Source organism: Fulmarus glacialis, unplaced genomic scaffold (assembly GCF_000690835.1).
Source record: "Fulmarus glacialis isolate BGI_N327 unplaced genomic scaffold, ASM69083v1 scaffold16772, whole genome shotgun sequence".
Classification (NCBI taxonomy): Eukaryota; Metazoa; Chordata; class Aves; order Procellariiformes; family Procellariidae; genus Fulmarus; species Fulmarus glacialis.
The window spans coordinates 57,296-77,276 of record NW_009197370.1 but is presented as its reverse complement, the minus strand read 5'-3'; the positions used below and the strand labels follow the sequence as shown (position 1 = coordinate 77,276).

At 37.9% G+C, this 19,981-nt stretch overlaps 1 protein-coding gene across 1 annotated transcript in view; it reads left to right on the top strand.

Moving 5' to 3' along the window:
• KIAA1715 (KIAA1715 ortholog) overlaps positions 1-6,812 on the top strand; it is a 40,025-nt gene extending 33,213 nt beyond the window's left edge. The window contains exon 12 of the mRNA XM_009572529.1: positions 6,278-6,812. Coding sequence (XP_009570824.1) covers positions 6,278-6,474 — 197 coding nt within the window. The 3' untranslated portion in view covers positions 6,475-6,812. The remainder of the gene's footprint in view (positions 1-6,277) is intronic.
• The last annotated feature ends 13,169 nt before the right edge of the window (positions 6,813-19,981 follow it).

Here is a 19,981-nt window from a genome sequence, read left to right as displayed (position 1 = left end):
GGTCATTTGATTGAGGTGTGTTGGAATTTCTGCCTTTGTTCCTTTTGCTGTTTTCCTCAGGGCAGGAAAATCTAGTAAAACTGCCTTGTTTAAAATCAGGGAGTTCAAAGACAAATTGTCAATTTTAATTTAACATAGTTCCTTTTGAGACGTTTTATAGTCTGCAGATACAGTAGGCATCTGGTGTACAGCCAACAGGAAGATGCGGTGTTTTAAAAGACTCCAGAAATTATAATTTCAAACCAGAGAATCTCCAGTTATATGTGCTATTGAGTACTTGATGGGATTTTACATTAGTTTAAACAGGGATCATAGGGGGAAGCTATCGAATAGTGTACAGCCCCCGAGATACAGGCTGGAAATACACCAACTGTGGGAAACTGTCAGAGTGTAACAGAAAGAATGTTTCTGCTTGATTATTTTTAACAGGGAGTCCAAAATGGCATTCATCTTTACTTTCTGGCATGAGAAGGCTGCATGAGACTGGTAGGGAAGTCATATCAAACTGTAGCCATCTCTGGGTGTGCTCTGATGCAGGTGCATTATAGGGAAAACTTGGTTTCTTCTCCTGTGCCATAGTGCGCTCTTACTTCATTGAAAGTACTATTACTAGCATGAAAGTAAGACTGAAATCAGATGCATGAAGCTAAAATGATGCAAATGTCGTCTTTGCCCTCAAATGATCTGATCATCTTTTCAGTGAGTGGAGGGTAGGTTAGTAGCTTCTTGGCTACTTTTAAAGTTAGAAGATTCTTATAGAAAAGACATCATTTGTTACTGGGGTCTTCAAAACTCTGCTCATTTTCCTCTGTGTGAATCAAATGGGGAAGCGCTTCAGTTCTTGGAGGTGTGTGCCTTGAGGTCTTCTGAGGATTATCTGTAACTGCAGGTTCTTAGAAGTTTTGGGAGAGGGGGTGCTAATTAAGCTGGCATTATCATTGAAGGAAATGTTTATCAAACTCTTATTAACTATGTTAATGGGTCTGAGCTGCTGAGTTAGTTTATACATGTAAAAAATGTAAAACCTTAAGAATTAGTGTGAGATTTTCATTAGGCAATTGAGATGGAGTGAAAATTCTGCAAAATGATTTTTGCTTTTTTGAAAGCAGAATTTTATCAAGTATTTCAGGATAAAATACAGGATGGCTTTATTGCAGTAAATGTGACTTTACCAATTTACTTTTAACACTGAAAATTACTTGTTTTTTGTTGGTGTGGTCTTGTATACGTGCTTCTTTATTTAAAAACAACAAAAGAAACCACTGTGGGGTTTGTTCCCCAGTTCTTTTTTTCCTGCTAGGAAGTGTATGGTGAATTTTTTCAAAAAAGGCATAGGAAATAAGTAACTGGTATGCTGACTTAAATATCTGATCTTTTCTGAATATTTAATCTCTAAGATGATATGAACCATTTTGTTCTGATAATTAGTAAGCAGTCAGAAATAGAGTATGTGTTAATATTTTACATAACTAGTATCTGAGAAATGTCTTCATGTAGAAGAGGTCAGTGCTACCCTATCAGTTTGTCACTGTGCATTAACTGCCTGCAACTTGCCGCAAAGAAGTCTCTTACGAATGAGAAAATATAATTTTCAGTAAATTTCCATCAGAATCCTAATTTGAAACAACTGCTTACAGGCAGTTAGACTTTATTAATAAATGAACATATTCCTTGATTGTAAGTTTAAGGTATGAAGATATCATTGAGGTATAGCTCTGGGGAAGGCTTTTGTTCACTACAGTAATATAGCTGCTGTCATAGCAAGAATAGAGAATATCTTCACTTACAGATGTAGACAAACATTAACATCAGGGAACCAACTTCACCACAATGTTGACAACACAGGGACATCCAACTCTTATCTGTAACTCATTTAAACCATAGCTGTATAGCTCCAAGAAACTGCAAGCTAATGTGATACAGAAGTGCTATAAATATTTTTTTTACCAGTCAGCTGCTCTTACTAATGAGTAGAGCATGAAGCGGAATCTTTTTTCAGTTGTGTGCTCATGCAGTGACAAGCGTGTTACATGCAACTCCTGTGGATAAGAGGTCTGAAGAGTGGTTATGGGGAGTGCTGTTGGCACTGAACCTTGGATTTTTTAATCTTCCGGAAACATGGAGTCATCAGCTGTCAATCTGATACAGGTTACTGGCACAAATGTCATGCTTCCCTGTTCAGCAAAGTAACTTGGGAAATTTTAGTACCAGAGTGAAACAATATACTTCAGTTCTTTTCTTACCTTCTTAAATGGCTCTATCTTAAATTTTTTTCATCAAAGGCTAGTCGCTTCTCTTATGTACTTCTCTTAGAGGTATTAATGTCTGGATCATATTGAAAAAGCCATCAGGAACCACTTTTATCCTCCTGATTATTTTTTCCTTGCCTATATTTGGTACTGTTACGCTGTGTTCTTGATTCAGGTTTAGCATTTAGCAATGTTTTGAAGGCTGAAACAAAATTTGACTGCTTCAGTGTTTTGTGGTGAATATCTGGTGCTGATGTTCAGAGGTCTTCATTAGATGCCTTTGAACTTCAGATTGCACCACGGTGGTCAGCACTTTATGGAGACAGCTTCCTGTGTTGTCTTCAGATTTTTATGGAATCCCTTGACCGTCTTGACAAAATATTTTATGACGTTTTAATGCTGTCACTTTTAAGGATTCTTGGAATAAGCAACTGCTAGTATGTTTGAAAGGACTTCCATTTTAAAGGTAGATGCAGAAACTTGGTTTGTTGTTCAACAGAAGGGTTCACAGTAATGCTGTCCTCCAGAAATAGTGCTGCTTCAAGGGTGTGCTTATTTGAGTTCTACAAAAAGTAGAGCTTGACTTTGGGCAAGTGTTTATAGATGGAGCAGAAACTTTTATCTAGGAAAAAAACTGGTTGAGGACAAAGGACTGAGAAATAAGCTTGAGTATTTGTTCTGGTCAGAATGGTCTGAGTTTAGTGGTTTTTTACAAAAAACCGGACTGGAGGCATTTTCTGTTTCAAAGGTTTGGCTTGCCTTTTTACCAGATATGCTCTGCTTTCGTAGGACAGCATTAGCTCATTCTATTTTTTGTAAGCCATTGTTTCTTTTCAAAGATGTGAGTTTCTGCCTGCTATGCTCTTTCCTTAGTTCAGCTAATACAGCTAGAATTCAATGATTTCTCAAGCAGACATGGGTCAACTCACCTTGAGTTTAATGACTTGCAAACAAGTTCTTTTGGTTTTAAAATGTATTATGTTTCCAGTCTACCACAGTTCAGTTCTGTTGAACAACATAGCTTGCCTTTTTGATAGGACGTAAAGGGTACAGGGAATCAAATACTATGCTATTACTGGGCTTCTTTGTCAAAGGCTTCAAAATAGCTTTCTATGATATCAAAGCCATGAACACAGACTACTGTGAAGCACATGTTCCTTAAAGATATTTCAGACACTGTGTGAAAGTCTGCCCTAATGGGGAGCTACATTAGTGAAGAAAACTTCTCCCAAAGGTCTTGAAAGTACAAGTAAAGTAGCTATATTTTAGTGCAATCATTTTATACCCTTTTTTGTGAATTCCTGTATAACAGATATACATCTTCTATTTAATTTAATAGTGATGCAGTATTGTGATTTCACTGGTTATGCAGTGAAATACTCTCTGCAACAAAGAGGAGTAGCTGACTACTTACAATGTGAAGTACATACGCTTTTTTTTGCAGGAATGTTGGGGGGGGAAAAAAGCAACTGCTGTAGCCAGGAGCAGGTTTTTTAAAGTTGCATTGATACAGCTCTTAAATTTGCCTCAGGCCAGCATAGGGGTGTTTGCTGTTGAGATCGTGTGTGTGTAGCTACATTCTTCAGTTAAATCATGGATTAAGTATTAATCATCAAGGACACTAATTTTCTTTTGTCATCTTTTTAAGTTTACCGTCAGAGCTTTCTCTTGTTAGCTACTGCTCTTACAATAACTTAAAACATGCAGTATTGAGACCGAGTTGACTTTAGGCAAGCTTTCCATTAATGGAAAATTTAAAATGGAATCACTGTATATGTTTAATGAAGGTTGGTCATGTTTATAGTTGGAGTTAGTAGCACCACTTACTATGATTGCCCTGATTACTCATTTAAAGGACCTACTCTTTAGTTCCTTATAACTTTGTCAGACTTAATTGTTAGACCAAAATTTCCCATGTAAGTTTGCTTATTTTAGCTGTATATTCTGGAGAGTTTCAAGAGTTTCACTAAGTTTAATCAAGAACAAGGTGAAGGGAAAAGTCATATAATACCTGACCATTTTTTCGTAGAGAAGCAGTGTCTCCATACCTTTTAGTAGAATATAAAAATGAAAGCAGCATCCTTTTCCTGTTCCTCTGAATACAGAAAGTTAGAACATGCACTCGATCAGGTTTTGTCCTTTTCATTAGGAGCTTCTGCTTGCTTCTACTAGTGGTTGATTGTCCCTGGGGCTGTCCTTAAACACATTGTAGATGCTCGGCATCCTTTTGATCAGACTGAATGAACAGTCTCTACCTCGATCAGGCTAAGCACTTCTGCGGAGTGCTAAGCATCATTCAGTTGAGGACTGCAGGACTGAAACTCTGTAAATAAGTAATAGTTGGGCTATGCTACAAATGAGTTGAGAGGGCATGGAGTTGTCTCTTCCTCACATCCTATACTTTGACGCAAACCTGAACAGCAGCAATAAAGAAGGAATGTAACTCAAGTGTGGAGGGATTGCAGCAGGAAGAGGCACAAACTTATTCATAGAATTTGAGGCTGAAGAAAAAATGCAGAGATGAGACAGAAAGAAAACTGACAGTTGGGAGATAAAGATTGAGCACAGGCTGGGATGGGATCAAGATGGAAATTGAAGAGCAGGAGGGGGGAGCGGGATAGCCTGGAAGGAAACTGGGAACATTAATTTGCTTGGGCAGAAATAGGAGGATTGACCATCTGACAGATGGCTCCAGAGAAAAATTTTGGAACAAGAAGCCAGGGCAGGTGTTGAGCAGCCTGTGATTGAGAAAGCAGGGAAGGAAGCTGAATCAAGAAGTAAGTCGGCTGCAAACTTGCTAAGATGGAAGATCAAGTCAGAGGAAGAAATGGAGAAGCTGGGTTGTACTCAGCAGTCTGAAGTGGAGCCTAGAACTAGATAGGTGGAGCAGCGTGTGGGAAGAGGGGCCTCGAGTTCTTGGTGACAGACGGCATTTGTACCAGGTCTGCTGGACAAGGGTGTGCAGCAGCTACTCTTGTCAGTCGTGACCCAAGAAGCCAGAGCAATGGTTCTAAAACTTTCAGCCCTGCTTGAATTCTGTATCAGCCTGAAGCAGTCCAATTGCTTAAAGACACCCAACATGTTTTGATAAGTATGAAATTACAAACATTTGATAGGGTTAATGTTTTTGAGCTGTAACTTTGCATGAGTTTTGCAAACTGTTTGCCTTCACAGTATGCATTAATGCTGTATGGTATTGACTAATACTAGTCAATAAATAAACTGCCATCAATAGTATCATTCTACAGTACCTTTGTGTCATTTAGTGCAACACTTAGTGTTCAGTTTTTCAGTGCTTATGCTTCAAAATGTGACTGTCTCTTATTTCTCATACGCTACTGAAATCCTGTTGTGAAGCTAGAATTTACTTCTTTAGAGGTAGTACTTATCATAAATATTTTTGACTGATCTTCAAAATACGCCTGTTATCAAAGAAACTCCCATCCCAGATTGAGAGTAAAGATACTCCTGTGTATCCTTCCTACACTTCCTGTGGGAAGATTGAGAATATGCAGTCATTTTCATTGGCTATTTTGAGATGTTGAGAAATAGATTATTCTAATCTTTTTTTTTTTGTTATCTGGCTCCTTCTATTTAAAGTGGCTTCCACCAAATAGAATGTTTAGGTTCTGTGTACAGACTGAACTCTCGTAGAAAAAGCTACCATTGGTAAAACTTCCATTACCAAGCACAAAGAAGCTGAATTACCATCATGTCTTATTTCTGACGCTGTCTCACGTTAATGAACATGCTTAGAAAGATTCTGTTGAGGGTGAACATATACAAATAATATATAATATTTTCACAGTGGGATCTGAACTCTTGTCCATAGCATTTTCTTTTTTCTTAAATTTTACAGGTGACCCTCTTGCTAGAAAAACAAAATAGTTTTTAGCAGTTGAGAACTTCATGCAGTGACTAGTCAAAACCTGTGTATGATTGCAAAATGTTGTTTCATTTGCTTTTTAAGAATATTAGCCACCTCTTCATTTCTGGAAATGGTTATTTCATCATTTTTCTTTTCACAGGCTCTGAAGAAGACTCGGCCCAGATCGTTGAGACAAATGAGACAGATGATAAAGCACCAAGTCCTGCGCAGCTAAATGATAAGCTAGCTGAAGAAGTTGAAAAAGAAGAAGCAGAAAACATTTCAACAACTGAAGACTCTATTTCAGAGTCTATTTCAGCTGAACAAAGTGAAGAATCTTTAATGAAAGCAGAATAAAGTACTTCAAGTGCCTTCTGTAGCTAGTTTTTAGCTTTGTTCATGCCTGTTGTAACTATTCAGGTGAGCTTTTTTTTAATGGTACAACTTAAAAATCTCGCTTGTGCTTAAACTGCCTCAACTGCCACAGTATGTCAAAGCTATGTATAAAAGTGGGTATTGTAAATTAAGCATGTGTCGTTAAATAAGTTAACACACGGAATGTATAGTTGGTTGAAGTCTAACAGTCGTAGCCATCATTCAGTTTGCGTATCTAAAAACTTAAAAGTATAAGCTTTGCTAAGGGTGACCTATAATTTGACATCTCTTTAGCTGTCACACATAGAGAGAAATTACTGGCAGCAACTGACCTAGTGAGTTTGGTCTAGTGAACTTAAGATACTTTTTAATGCTTCCCTGTTAAAATGAATTGAATACATTTTAAATACACAGATGTTTACAAGCTAAAGTGTCATCCGACATTTGACTTAAGCATATGGAAGTGTCATTGCAGTGATGTTAATGTTATTCATTGTCTAACTTTTTGACAGAATTTAGTTAAATGGCACTCAGACAAATGGCATCTCCTTTGGTATTTGCATTGCAGATGAACCAGAGGCACGTACATAAAAACTGTTTTGTGTTTACATAAAATATAGAAAGTCTCTGCACTTGATTGTACTTGAATACAACGCACTATTTATATCTGTACAATAATGACAAGATATAAGTGAATTTTGTGCCTTTGTGTATTTTGTTAAAGGAAAATAAAGACATCTAGCAGCAATACTTGCTTTGTGATTCCTAAAACTGAAGAGAATTTCTGTTCTGCTGTATGCAGCTATTCTACAGTTACTTTGTGGAAGTTCAGAAGGAATATGACACCTTAAAAGGAGCATGTCTATATGTAGCTAAGGTGGCTTTGACAAAATAGAAATAGATCCCTGATCAATAGGGGAAGCACACGTGTTTTGCCAAAAGACTTTCCTAACTGTGCCTAAAGTCTTATACTCTTTAGTGTTAAAATTACAATGAATATTTGCTGCTGGATTACTGAAACTGTACTTTTTTTATTGTATAGCTTTTCAAGCTAAGGACACTTGTTATACATTTTCCTGTTAAATATAACAGTTGGGAACCTGGACTAGAATTTTTCTGGTCCCTGGATTTGAGGTACCTAAATCAATCAGATTTTTTAAAAAATAAATGCTGACCATTGTAACTTGGTTTATTTAGTTGTAGTTCTGATAAAAGTTTTATTCTACATGATGTTCTCTATACCTCACTATAGGGAGAGAAGGAGACACTTCAAAACCATTCTTTTTATCCATGGTCTTGGTCCCAAAGTGAACTGGTTTTACAGTGTAAAGGCAGCAAAAACTTAAATCTTAGTAGCTCAAAAGCCCTCTACAAGAAAAACATGTTTCTAAATGTGACCTTAGTATCCATGTCTTTATATGAGATATAATTATTACATGAACAGCAATGATTAATTTTCTTTTCCAAATACATGCTTTATTTTCTGATTCGTTGGAGTTAGTTTAGAAGCTCAACCCTTACATCAGTCAGAATCAAGTTTGGTCTGTATTTAGATAAATGAGGAAATTTTTTTCTGGTTCACTAACTAAATTGCAATTCATATTTTAATTAGTAGTCTTCATAGACAGAATGTAGGCATGTAATTAAAGGAGTACTTGTAGGTGTTTGGCTATATTTATATGAACAACAATTAGTAAAAACAGGTAACCGTCTTGTGCGTGACTATCTTAGTTGAGAAGACAAAGAAAATAGTCGCTTTTCCAAACATGTCTTAGGATATTAGAAAAGTACAGGGTACAAAGTGATAGACGAATGCATTCTTTAATATTTTAAGAGAATGTATTTTATATTCTAGAACTTCTTTAAAATAGAAGTAATTTTGCCTGAAAAGATGACAAAGCTTACTCATTATTTTGTAAGACTTTCAGATGTTAATCTCTACATTGCATTTTGTACCTCACTGATTTATCTGTTTAAAGGCTGATTTCTTTGGAGGAAAAAAAAAAAATCACAGAATATTTCAGTAATTCAGCACAGTAAGTTGTTGGATGTACTTACATTATAAGCACTAAAAACAAGTAAAATTTGATGTTATGATCCCTCATATGGGATATGAATGCATGAATTACTGTCACTTCAGAAGTTAAGATTACTCTAGGCCCATGTATTACTTTTAAAAATTTGTATCTTAAGTGTCAGGCTTTTTGTAGAGTAATTTTAGGTCCTTCCCATGACAAGCAACCACTGAGCTGTAATGCATATACTATCTATTGAATTGACTGAGAAAATAATCTGTTGATATTGGAGCTATATATTAAAATTTTTTCATTAGCCTGGAAAATATCTATTTTCAGATGTCCTGCTTTTGCCAAGGAAACTGATGCTTCTTAGGTTGGGAATCTGAATTTTTTTGAAAGAGGAGACTCAGTATCTGGTATTGGGTGGGAGGACGGGAAAGCATTATTTCTCCCAACGTTCTTAAATGTGACATTAGCAAGTTGCCACAGGAATGATTGATACTTTCTGTTTAATATGTCACTGAAGAATCAAGTAGAGACAGTCAACCTGATGTGAAAACAAATACTTGTTAAAATGTGAAAACCTAGCTTTATGAGACCTAAGACTACCTAGAATTTTTGAGGAGGGGAAGAATAAGTGAGTTTTCAGCACATGATAGAGTTTTCCTGAAAGGCTTTCATACTAAAAAAAGTGTCCAAGCAGTCGTTCCCATTAATTGCTTTAGAAGGCTTGAAAAAGATGTTAAGGACGCCCTGGTATTTTGGTAGAGAAAGATCTATTTTTAACTCTATAATTTTTCAGGGTTTTAAAGCAGCTATAGTAAATGAGGGTAGAGGGTTAATTAATCCTTGAGTGAATTCAGGTTCAGGGAGATACATATGGTCTCTGGGCTTTCCTCAATTTACAGTAAGCATTCACATGTTACTTCTGCCAAGTCTGTGTGCCCTAGTCCTGATACGAATGTGAGAAGAGGATTCTGTTTCTGCAGCAGTTGCTTCTTGGCTTCTGTCTACTGCAAGCGTGGCAATAGTAAAAGACACCTGTCCAACAGGAATTGGATTGAAATCCAAAAATACCTGTCAATAAACAGCAGTAGCCACACTTAGTCATGTCTTTCTCAAAAACTTGGAAGTAGGAGTATGTAGAGCAAAAAGGTACAGCAATTGTCAGTGATACTTAACCCAATTGGAGACTCAATCTCAAAAGATGAGAAGATGGAAGAAAGTAGGGGGAAAATACAACAAATGCTATGGTTCCATCTTTTGTTGTCTTCTGACTTCCTAGTATGTACTTGAATCTTAATTTTTTCAAAAGTACTTAAAAAAGCCTGGTCCTGTGATGGACGAGTGAGTAGGCTAGAGAAAACTGTTCATTATTCAATAGTTAAGTCTGCTATTAAAAACTTCAAAAGGCTTAATCTTTATAAAGTCTGAACATATTCAGTACGAGAGTCCTAGATGTAAAAAAAGTTCTTCTAAATAAGCTGCTTCCGGAGTGAGGTTTTGTTAGATCTTCCACAATGAGGAAGACTGTCCATGGGGTAAGGAATGGCCTCTCTTGTGAATGTTTCACTAGAACAACAACCTTGAAGATTCATTTTGCGCCTTTGTTGGCAAATAATCATTTGACCAGTTCAGTGAGTGTTCTCAAGCAAAATCTTAGGCCCTCATTTCCTTCCATGTCTTGCAGATTGGTTTTTTTTGCCTAGTATCTCTAAGATGTTCTTTCCTGTCCAGTCACATGGTTAAAAGTTAGTGCCTCAGATGTCAGCGTCTCATGTTTCAATTACTTTCTTGAATTGATAAATGCAAATCTATCCAGATTCTGGTGTAGCAAGCCTCTGAAGTTTCACATGTATGTAGTGTATAGAAGACTGTATAGAAGACACATCCTTAATACAAACTAATTTAAAAAAAGGCTACGAATACATCAAGTGCGTGAAGACAGGAGGGAAGTAAGTTTTCCACGAATAAACTCAGACTGGAAGTTTGAAAGTTCCTAATGATTTGGACAAATAGCCTTGCAGGAGGCATTAGATTTAAAATGGAGTTTGAGAATGAGAGGGCAACAGATTACTCTGTGACTAATGGATTCTTTCTAATGGTGTGTGTGCCTTTCCTGTTTTCACTTAAGAATGTATTAAATGACAGGATCTGTGTGATGGTTCCTGGAGGAGATTTTTGGCTGTTGTCAGAAAGTTTTGATTCACTGAAAGGAAAGTGTTTGTGAAACTGTTAATTACTGATCTATGGCAGTGCTCCTTTCTTCCAGCATGTGATCTTTAGGTGGAGTTCACAGGTCTCAAGTTTGTGGAGGGTGATGAAGGTGAGGAATTACAACCAATTCTAATGCTAATGTTCCCATGGGGCTGATGGGCATAGGGCTGTTGGCTTCCAGGTCTTGGTGCGTAGTAAGGCACCAAAACTTCTGTCAGAGGACAAACTGTAAACTTCTGTCAGAAGTGTGCCTTACTTGAGATTGTATCTGGTAGCCTGGAATTAAGTGTACTTCATGCTCTGAAGGAAGGAGTAAAAGGATGCATCCCGAGTACGTGGGAATTTCTTAGCACTTGGTCTTTACTAGGGGTTCGTTTACATAACAAATAGAATAAGTTATAATAGTGTTTAAAAATAAGAACTGCTGCCCTCCAGCATTTAAAAAAAATAAGTTGAGTTGTCCCTTAAGATCGTGAGTCTCAAGGAATTTGACTTCTCTTCACCATTGCTTTTGATTTGTGAACCTCTCTGGGGTCCTGTCAGGTCACATTCAATCTTTTCTCTGCAAGAATAAGACCTAGAGAGGTGTATGATGGGCAGGATAGAGAAAAAGGTTTTAAAATGAAAAGTATTGATTATACAATAATTTGCTCCCAAACCGTGGGGTTTTGAGATTAAAGCAAACACTTCTAAGGTTCTTGATAGATTATCTAACTTGGCAACAGTGCAAAATCTAAGGCACTGAATCATAATATAACCCTTTCAAGGTTGCATAAAATCAATTTGATCATGACTTAATTTTTGCATAGAAGGGATTGTCCTGACCGATTCTCATAATACTAGTTATTTCTCACTGTAATCACTGTAGGAACAGACCTACTTCAGGACTGCTTCTGTATGTACCTAGCGTTGTACTGCTAGGATTCTCAGTGAACAATTACTAACGTTTTTCAGGAGGGCTTCATAAGTCTTTGCCACTGTGAAATCATGTATTCTCCTTTTATTGTGTGACAAAAATAATTTGCAAAAGGGAGATTGCAACTGCCAGAGAGAAACGCATGCAGCAAAATCCTGAAATAATCAGATATAGGAGAAAACAAGGGGTGTAGATACTGGAGATCTGGCAATTTTGGGTGTTCAATTCGTAAATTCAAATTCATCTCTAAATTTGTAGTTTATATTGAAATAATAATTCTTTCTCTCTTTCTCTCTCCATTTTGCTGCCTAAATGAAAACAGAGATGCTGGATTTGTAGAAAACTCAAGCAACAAAGACCTTCCAGCTCTTCTGAAATGGTCTGCCCTCTAATTCCTTGCATCACTTCAAGGAGTTCTACTCAGCTGACAAAACTTAATTTTGACTTGTTCAGCACACAAAGAAAAACATTTTGCAAAACCACCAAGAAAATTCATCTTAAGAAAACTATTTTAAATGATGTTTCAGAAGAAATGTGAAAGTTGGTATTTCTTAAAGAATGTTTGTACTTGTATTTTTTGTATATTGAGCTTTTATTTAAACAGGAGATCCTGTATATTTATAGTTTAGGGTCTTGTTGTTGTGATAGCCTTGTTGTTGCATTAATAAATGGTATGTGTGTTTAGGTGCCATAAATAGTATCTTCAACCAGGAGTATCATTTTAATCCTAGCTATGGCCTTGACCAGTAGTTACATCACCTGCAGTTGAAACTCCATTAAAATCAATGGCAAAGCCATTAATTAGTGTGAATTCTTAGGATCTAATAGACTTCATGAAATGTATGTCTTATTTTCTCTGCTTGTAACTGAGATCATAATTAAACTTGTGCTACCCTTTTGAAATTTGGTATTTTACCAAATGAAGCAAATTTTAAAGAGTGTAAAATTAAATTATATAGCTTGTTGTTTGAATATATGCTGCCTTTGCTGCGTATGTAATTTCTTGAGGAAAAACCTGATTCTGAAAAAGCTATCGAATATTCATCTGATCTGGATTATGATGATGGCTGGGATATAAGAGTCAGGTTGCTCTTTGCATAGTAGTGATTCACAGTTTTAAGGTGATAGTTCTGTTCAGTAGTTCATTCTGTGCTGGCGGTACTCAATCAACTTGGATTTCATAAATTTTTTTCTTTTTTTAAAGGACCTCATATGTTACCAAAACAAGGATGAGGGTGCCCCAGCTGCTTCAGTGCAGCCCCTGCCCCCCAGTTGGACTGGCATAAGTAGGAAAAGAAAGTTGTTCAAGGTTGAGTAGGTTCTAATAAGACCCATTTGTCTGTGCTACAGCCAATTGTGAGAACTCCTGGCTCATGGCGTGAACAGCCAGCTACCCACCCTCAGGGGTCAGGCTGGCATACGACTGCAAAATGTTGTGTGCGCAGTGAAGTAGAGGCATGGAAAACCTGCCTTGACTCAGTGTAAAGAAATTGCTTGGCAACTGGAGAGGGGACTGTGGAGTTGTGAAGATGCTGACTTTGGGCTGCGATTCCGTAGGCACATACGTTGCAGGGTGGGTATTACAAGTTTTATTGTAGCTAAATGGTGATTTATGTCCTTATTCCTGCATTATTGTCCACAAGGCACTGCCCTGTGTCACAGGCCTGTATTACCTATTTTTTTCAGACTGTTTCATTTTCATTAGTACAGCTGCTTTAGCTTGTGATCAGTGTACTGCACCTCATTGATAACCTAAGAGAGTATTAGACGCACAGAAGTGACACCTAACCCTGTCAGTCTGGCTTGATTGACCCCTTAGCTTTCCAAACAGGGGTTCATTTTTTTTAAAACCCAAGTTAGCCCGACATCCATTTTCACACACATTCTGGGCAGTTTAAAGGTTGGTCGGAATCGAATATTGCTCTTTCAAATTTGATAATGTATGAGTACAGAACTGTGACCTTTGATACATAGTAATACATCAACATGACACGAGCAGTAAGTGCAGCAATTACCTTTACTACACTTGAGATTGTGTTTTAGTTCTCATCTTGTAAGCAATTATTTCAGGGAGAAAAGGATGCCTCTAAGTTAAATATATTTTGCAGATATATTTATGCAGAAATTAATCTTTGGGGACTTTTTGATTTACAGGTGAATGTTTTCAAATGAGTCTTGGCTTTTACATTAACATTGGTTCCGTGGTAGAAAGGAGTCTTGTGCCATTGGCTTCTTTTACAATACTTTCTTCTGGGAGAGTTTCTTTGAGCCTTCTTGTTGTGTTCTAATGTAATCTACGTTCCATATTCTGATTTATGACTAAAGCCTGATCCTGCAAGCAGTCGACGTGTCACTGTGTTTGTGTTGCTCCCGTGATAATAGTCGTGAGAGTTGGTTCCGTGCATGATAATAATGCAAGTTTACATGCTTTTAAGTGCCTTTCAGAACATATGAGAGTATGTTCTGACCTGCACTACGTATCGATTTAAAGGGCTGTTTTAGCTGCTCCAGCAATGTTTCATCCTTTTGCTGAGCAGATCAAGATACAGTTGGTTTAGTTTCCAAGTCTTCTTCCTCACCTGTTGTTATAAATTATTTGGATAATGATAGTGCACAACCACTACCTGGTAGGTGCTATAAAACCGCAAATCAATACTTGCCAAAGAGCATAAAGCCTCGAGAGGACTGATACCAGTTGCGGCTTCTGTTCTGTGGACTAAAAATCAGAATAAAATTACTGTGTCATTCTGAGCAAGCAATTGAGTAACCACTGAATGGTGACCTTCTATCAGTGCTGTCTGTCATGACCGAAACTCAAAGGAATAACTTGAAGTAGAACTTCTTGTTTTTCTAAAATACCTGCTTCCTCAGCAGCCGGGCGCTGAGCAGTGTCGGTGTGCTGGAGTTAGGCACTGAACTTTAATTCAGGAGCTGGGAAAAATGCTTATTTTGTTCTATAGTGGGGTGAAATCATCACCTTTTGGGATGGTTTTCTTTAAGCTGTCAAAAATCTGAACCCTTAGTCCCCAGTAACGTTTGGCTGTGCTGGGACCCTGGCACAGGAGGCAGCTGACCCGAGTGGCTGATGTGGGATGGGGACTGAATGGAGCCCGTCTCTCCCAAACCTGCCGTGAGCAGAAGGGTGAGTGCTTTCTCTGAAGTAGCTTTCTCTTTCCAACTGCTGGCTGTGGAGATTGCTCGCTTCCTGTACATACACACTAGTCATAAATTACTAATAAACCTAAAAACTTTTCTACTGGAAGTTTCATCAAAATGGAAGGGTCCCTCTAGCAGATTTTTGCGCTACTTTTCTAGCAACAGTTAGAAAATTCTTGACCCTCTGTGGTGTCATTTGTTCTCTGGGAGGAAAAGCAAAACAAATACATTAGATCATCCCATAAATTACTCCTACTCAAGCTCTTGGCCACACAAACTATTTTGCAAAGCCACAAGGAAGGTGCTGCCTGGGGAAATTGTGCAAACACGTTTCTGTGCTGTTTCTTGTTGCTTTCAACCTGTGCCATGTAAGGGCACTTGGGCCCTTAATTACTTCAAAATAAAAAACCCTCAAGCCTTTTTGCATAATTTCATTAAATTTTAAATGTTAATAGTACTAACTTACTTTGGAAAAAATACCTAACCTACTTTTGTGCAGTGTTTTCCATTAAAAGATGTAAATAGTGTGTGTATGGAAATCTTGAGTCTATGCTGCTGACTTAGCAGATGAAGGTGGTTAGGACAGCTCCGTGTGGAAGTTTGGTTTTCAACTGGGGCTCCATGTCTGTAGGAAGTTCCTCAGGGTGAAAGGATGCCCTTGGGCAGGTAGGTGACTCCATGGGCAGACAAGTGCATTTGTTACTGGGCTACGAGTAACAGCAGCAAAACAATGGCAACTGCTGTGTCATTGCATGTCAGTGTTTGTTGATTGTTGTGTGCTCATGCTGAATTTATTGCATCTGGTAACAACTTAGGCATACGTATGTAGGTATTGTATGTTATTAACCATTTTTTTAAAGAACTGACAACACTGGTATTCCCCAACAGTAGAATCCCTCTTATAGTATCTGGAAAATATTTTCTTTCTCTCATATTTCAGAGAAAGGAGTGAAGGTAGTATTTTTTCCACCATTCCTACTACAGCAGCATGACTAGATGTATTTATTTTTCAAAAATGCTAGGAGTTTTGTTTGCTTCAGCTATTTGGCTACAGCTGTGTGTTGCTGGGGCTTTTTTAAAGAGATGGTGAATGACAGCCTGGTTGCAGAATGTATTTTCTTTTTAAGGCTTATCTTAAAACTTATCTTACTGGTTTGCAGTGGTGAAATTCTCCTGGACGGGAATTGTTAGATTATTGAACAAATGGTGGGCAGTTGAAATTTAGGGATGCTTAATGGAAAGTACTTGACTAAGACTGTGTGCAACTTATTGTGAATACTCCTGATATATTATAATAAGGCATTATGTTACTCTAGTCATGGAATTCTATCTATTTGATTTTAAAATCTCAGATGGCGTTATGAGTAAGCATAATGGTTCTGAGAGCTGGAATATTGTTAGCCATTGTGAACAGTACTGAAGGAGTCTCAGGATGTATAATGTGATAGATGCAATTTTGTTTGAAATTTTTTTTTCCAAGGCCAATTTAATTTTGATTTATTTGCCTCATTAACCCAAGGATTCAGAAAATTGAATGCCACCTGAGTGAGGTATTATTAACACTAGTGAAATATCTTCAAAATCGCTCCATGTTTATAAATCAGGCTTTTGAAATCATTTTAAAGGCATAATGATACTGTTGTGAAAATGTACAGCATCATTTAAAAATTGCAAAATGCTTATTTGATTTCTGAAACAAGACTTGGTCACCTGACTTAAATGTATACTGATCTATTATTTATGCTTTGAAAATAGAGCTGATAAAAAGCATAAGTGTTCTTGATATTATATTTTGTCATATCTAGCTAAAAAGATTGAAATGCAGAGAAACAATTTTCTGAAGAAATGAAATAGTATGCCCTCCTGAACCCCTGGGGAAAATAGCCTCTCTGTTTGCTCAGAATATGAAGCAGTAAAACAGTATAAGTAAAACAGACAGCCCATGTCACATTCCTATTTGTACAGTTTGGAATGATGTTTTAAAAACATTTTCTAGTTATTTTTGATAAATAAATGGTGCAAATAACATCTGCAAACCAACCGTGCTGATGTAAGATTTTTCAGATCAGATTTGTTTGTCAGTGAAAGTCAGAAAATTGCTTTGCAAAACTAAAGTTGTATAACTCCCCAAAATATGCATAACAAATGTACAAGAATGCATCTTGCTCTCCTTTTACCTTCCCTCAAAAAACTAATGCTGATTCTCCATCATCTTTGCTTCTGGGCTCAGAAGGTAGCTCGATAAAATTATCAAATATCAAAAAGCTCAGTTGCCAAACACAGATGTGTTTATAAGGTGTTAAATAGCTGAACGCTCACATTGATAATGGGGCATCCAGCTACCCTTTTGGAACAGTGCATCCTGGTCAAAGCCTTGAGGTTTCCCCCTGAGCCATTAGTGCCCCACTGAAAACTAAGCTTAAGGGTTGCAAGAGCCTTCCACAGGTGACGCACCCATGGTCTGGGGTATAAAGGAAGTAAGCCTGTTGCCTGGCTGTTGCTTTCTGCAGGTTCTGCCAAAGGCTGGCACGCTGAGGATGAAGGGAAGTTCCTCCAAGTCTCGTGGCTTCCAGAAGCGCACTCTTCATGTAAGGATGCTGATGCCACTCTAATTTCCTTCACCGACGTAAAAGCTGAGGTGGAAAAAACTTCCCTGGGCAGCAGGGTCGAGAAGTCTGATGTCACGTCTCCACGAATGCCCCGTTGCCCAAGACTGGCCAAGGAAGCGTGTGTCTGTACATCTCCCAAAACACTGCTTGTTGAAGAAGTGGGCTTTCAGCTGCATTTGAGGAATGTATGTCTTTAAGGCTCTCTTGTTACGCTTTGGACTTCTGTTCTCCACAGAGTTGGTTAAAACCAACTTTAATAATATTTTTTATAAGGATTCTCAGTCAATGGACTCCGTCTCAGGCTAAATTCTGTGATATATCTGCAGCATACAAGATGCACATATTTTGTAAATATGTATGTGTTTAATAGCAACCAAAAAAAGCATTTGTTTTTATTTTTCAGCCTTTACAAAAATAATGATTTAATAAACTTTTCCCTCTGAGCTTATAGAACACTGGAATATTGCCTGGTATTTTATTTTAATGCCTGAACAAAAAAGGAACCCTTAAGGGGTTTACTAGACTACTAGCATTTCATTGAGTGGATCTCTCTTTGTTGAATGAAAAAAGTCTTGAGTAGGGAGTTTTCATCAGGGTCAGGGCTAGAATTCTAGAAAAGTTAATTTTAGTGTTATGGTTATACGTGTTCACTGTCGTATATAATGATGGTGGTGATAACTGGGAACATGACGCTCTTTGAGTAATCTGAATGGATATTTCTGTACAGCAAATATAAGAAGGAATGAACATGGTAATAAAATTCAAGCGTTACTAATCCACCCAAGATTCATTTCAGGTTTTTCTTTGGCAAAAGGCTCAAGTGCTTCAATACAGCATGATTTGTCTACCAGTAATTTTTCATTTCCTAATGACAAGGACATTATGTATAGCCATGAAGGGACTATTGAACCTGACTTTATTGCATCATTTATTTCCTCAGAAATCTTGTTCTAATGTGGTATTTGTCCGAGTAATTAGGAATTACTTATTTAGCATTTTTGATAAAACAGGTAATGGTTTCTGTAATGCTTGGTTGAAAGTTCCTTGGTCGTGGGCAATGGGTGTCATTTTCCATGTAAGGTAGGAGTCCAGAAGATCTTAGAGAGAAAAGGCACTTTTCAGATGTTTGCTTACTGTCTTTGATGCTGAAGGTATGCTAGGACTGTAGGTAAATTATTTTTCAATTACTACTCACTGGAGTTCCAAGGAGTGTCTCTGAGGAGCTTAACTGAACGAATCTGTTTTCACTGAATGAAAAAATATTTTGGGGGGCGGGGCGGAGGAAAAGAAGAACAAGGCACCAAAAAAACCCCAACCAGTCTTTGGGCTATTTCCCCCCAGGTAGGGGGAGCGCTGCGAATATAGAGGTCTGTGGTGGTTCTCCTGGAAGCACTTCATTGGGGCAAGCTGGGATTTGAACTGACCGTTGCAGAACATCTCGCTCCTCTATCACAGGCAGGAACTTGGCCATGCTCGATAGTCAAGTTCCTGTTATGATTAATAAGGAGTTAATAAGACATCTGTAAGATAAATTATACTAGAAAGGCGATATGCACTCTTAGAAGCAATAGAAGTATTGACTCTGTAGCCAGAACCGCTACCAAGACTTGATTAACTTTTTAGAGTGTCTATCAATAATATTTATAAACTCTTACGTACAGTCTGACCTATACTTAATCCCAGATCTCCTTGGTGGCTCAAGTAACATGTAGAGGAACTACAAATGGTTAAAGAGCTGAGTGACAGTGGAGAATCTGCAAAGGGTTTTGGAGGGTCCCATTTGCTAGTAATCTGTCAAAAGTAATTAAATCTTCCGGAAGATTTATTCTTGCCTACCCTTAGCCTACTCGCTGGGGGAGCAGAGTGGGAAAGAGAGAAAGCCTTGAGGCTGGGCAAGCATTGTTCAGCCACAGCCAAAATATTGCTGTGTTATCAATGTTGTTTTAGCTACAAATCCAGAACACAGCACCAGAGGGGCTGCTGTGAAAAAAGTTAACCCCATCCCTGCCAGACCCTATACAGGCAGTTTTGAATTAATTTAGGTACTCTCAAGAGGTTAAATATGGAGACAGCATCTGCCTGGAGAAGGTTGGTTGCTGTCCATAGTTTCAAGTCAGCTGGCAAACTTCTATTAGAAGAAAAAATATAATCTGTGTAAAAGTTACTGCAGAGAGGATCTTAGCCAAGAAATCACAGGAAGCTCTGGGAAATGCAGTTGCTGGAGGAAGAAGCTCTCATATGTCAACAATTACATGGTATTTGTGGTGGTTATTCTGGTGTGAGAAAGTGTTTGCACTGGACGAAGATAAGTTTCTTGCTTATCTCGCAGTGGGAAAATGCAGGGCTTGGCTCTCGTTCTGCACTTCACATAACTAAATTACTGCTTTTTGTTGGAACATTTTAACAAAAACAGTCGAGCAAGAAAATGCTGAAGACTGTTAACAGCAAAATTGATGCTGTGCCAGACTCGGGCTTCTCTGCACCATGGAGACCTCCAATGCCTGTCTGTGCAAGGTGGAGCACGTCTGAGGAACCTGTGGGCTACCAACAGCAGTTACTGCTGGCGGTATTGC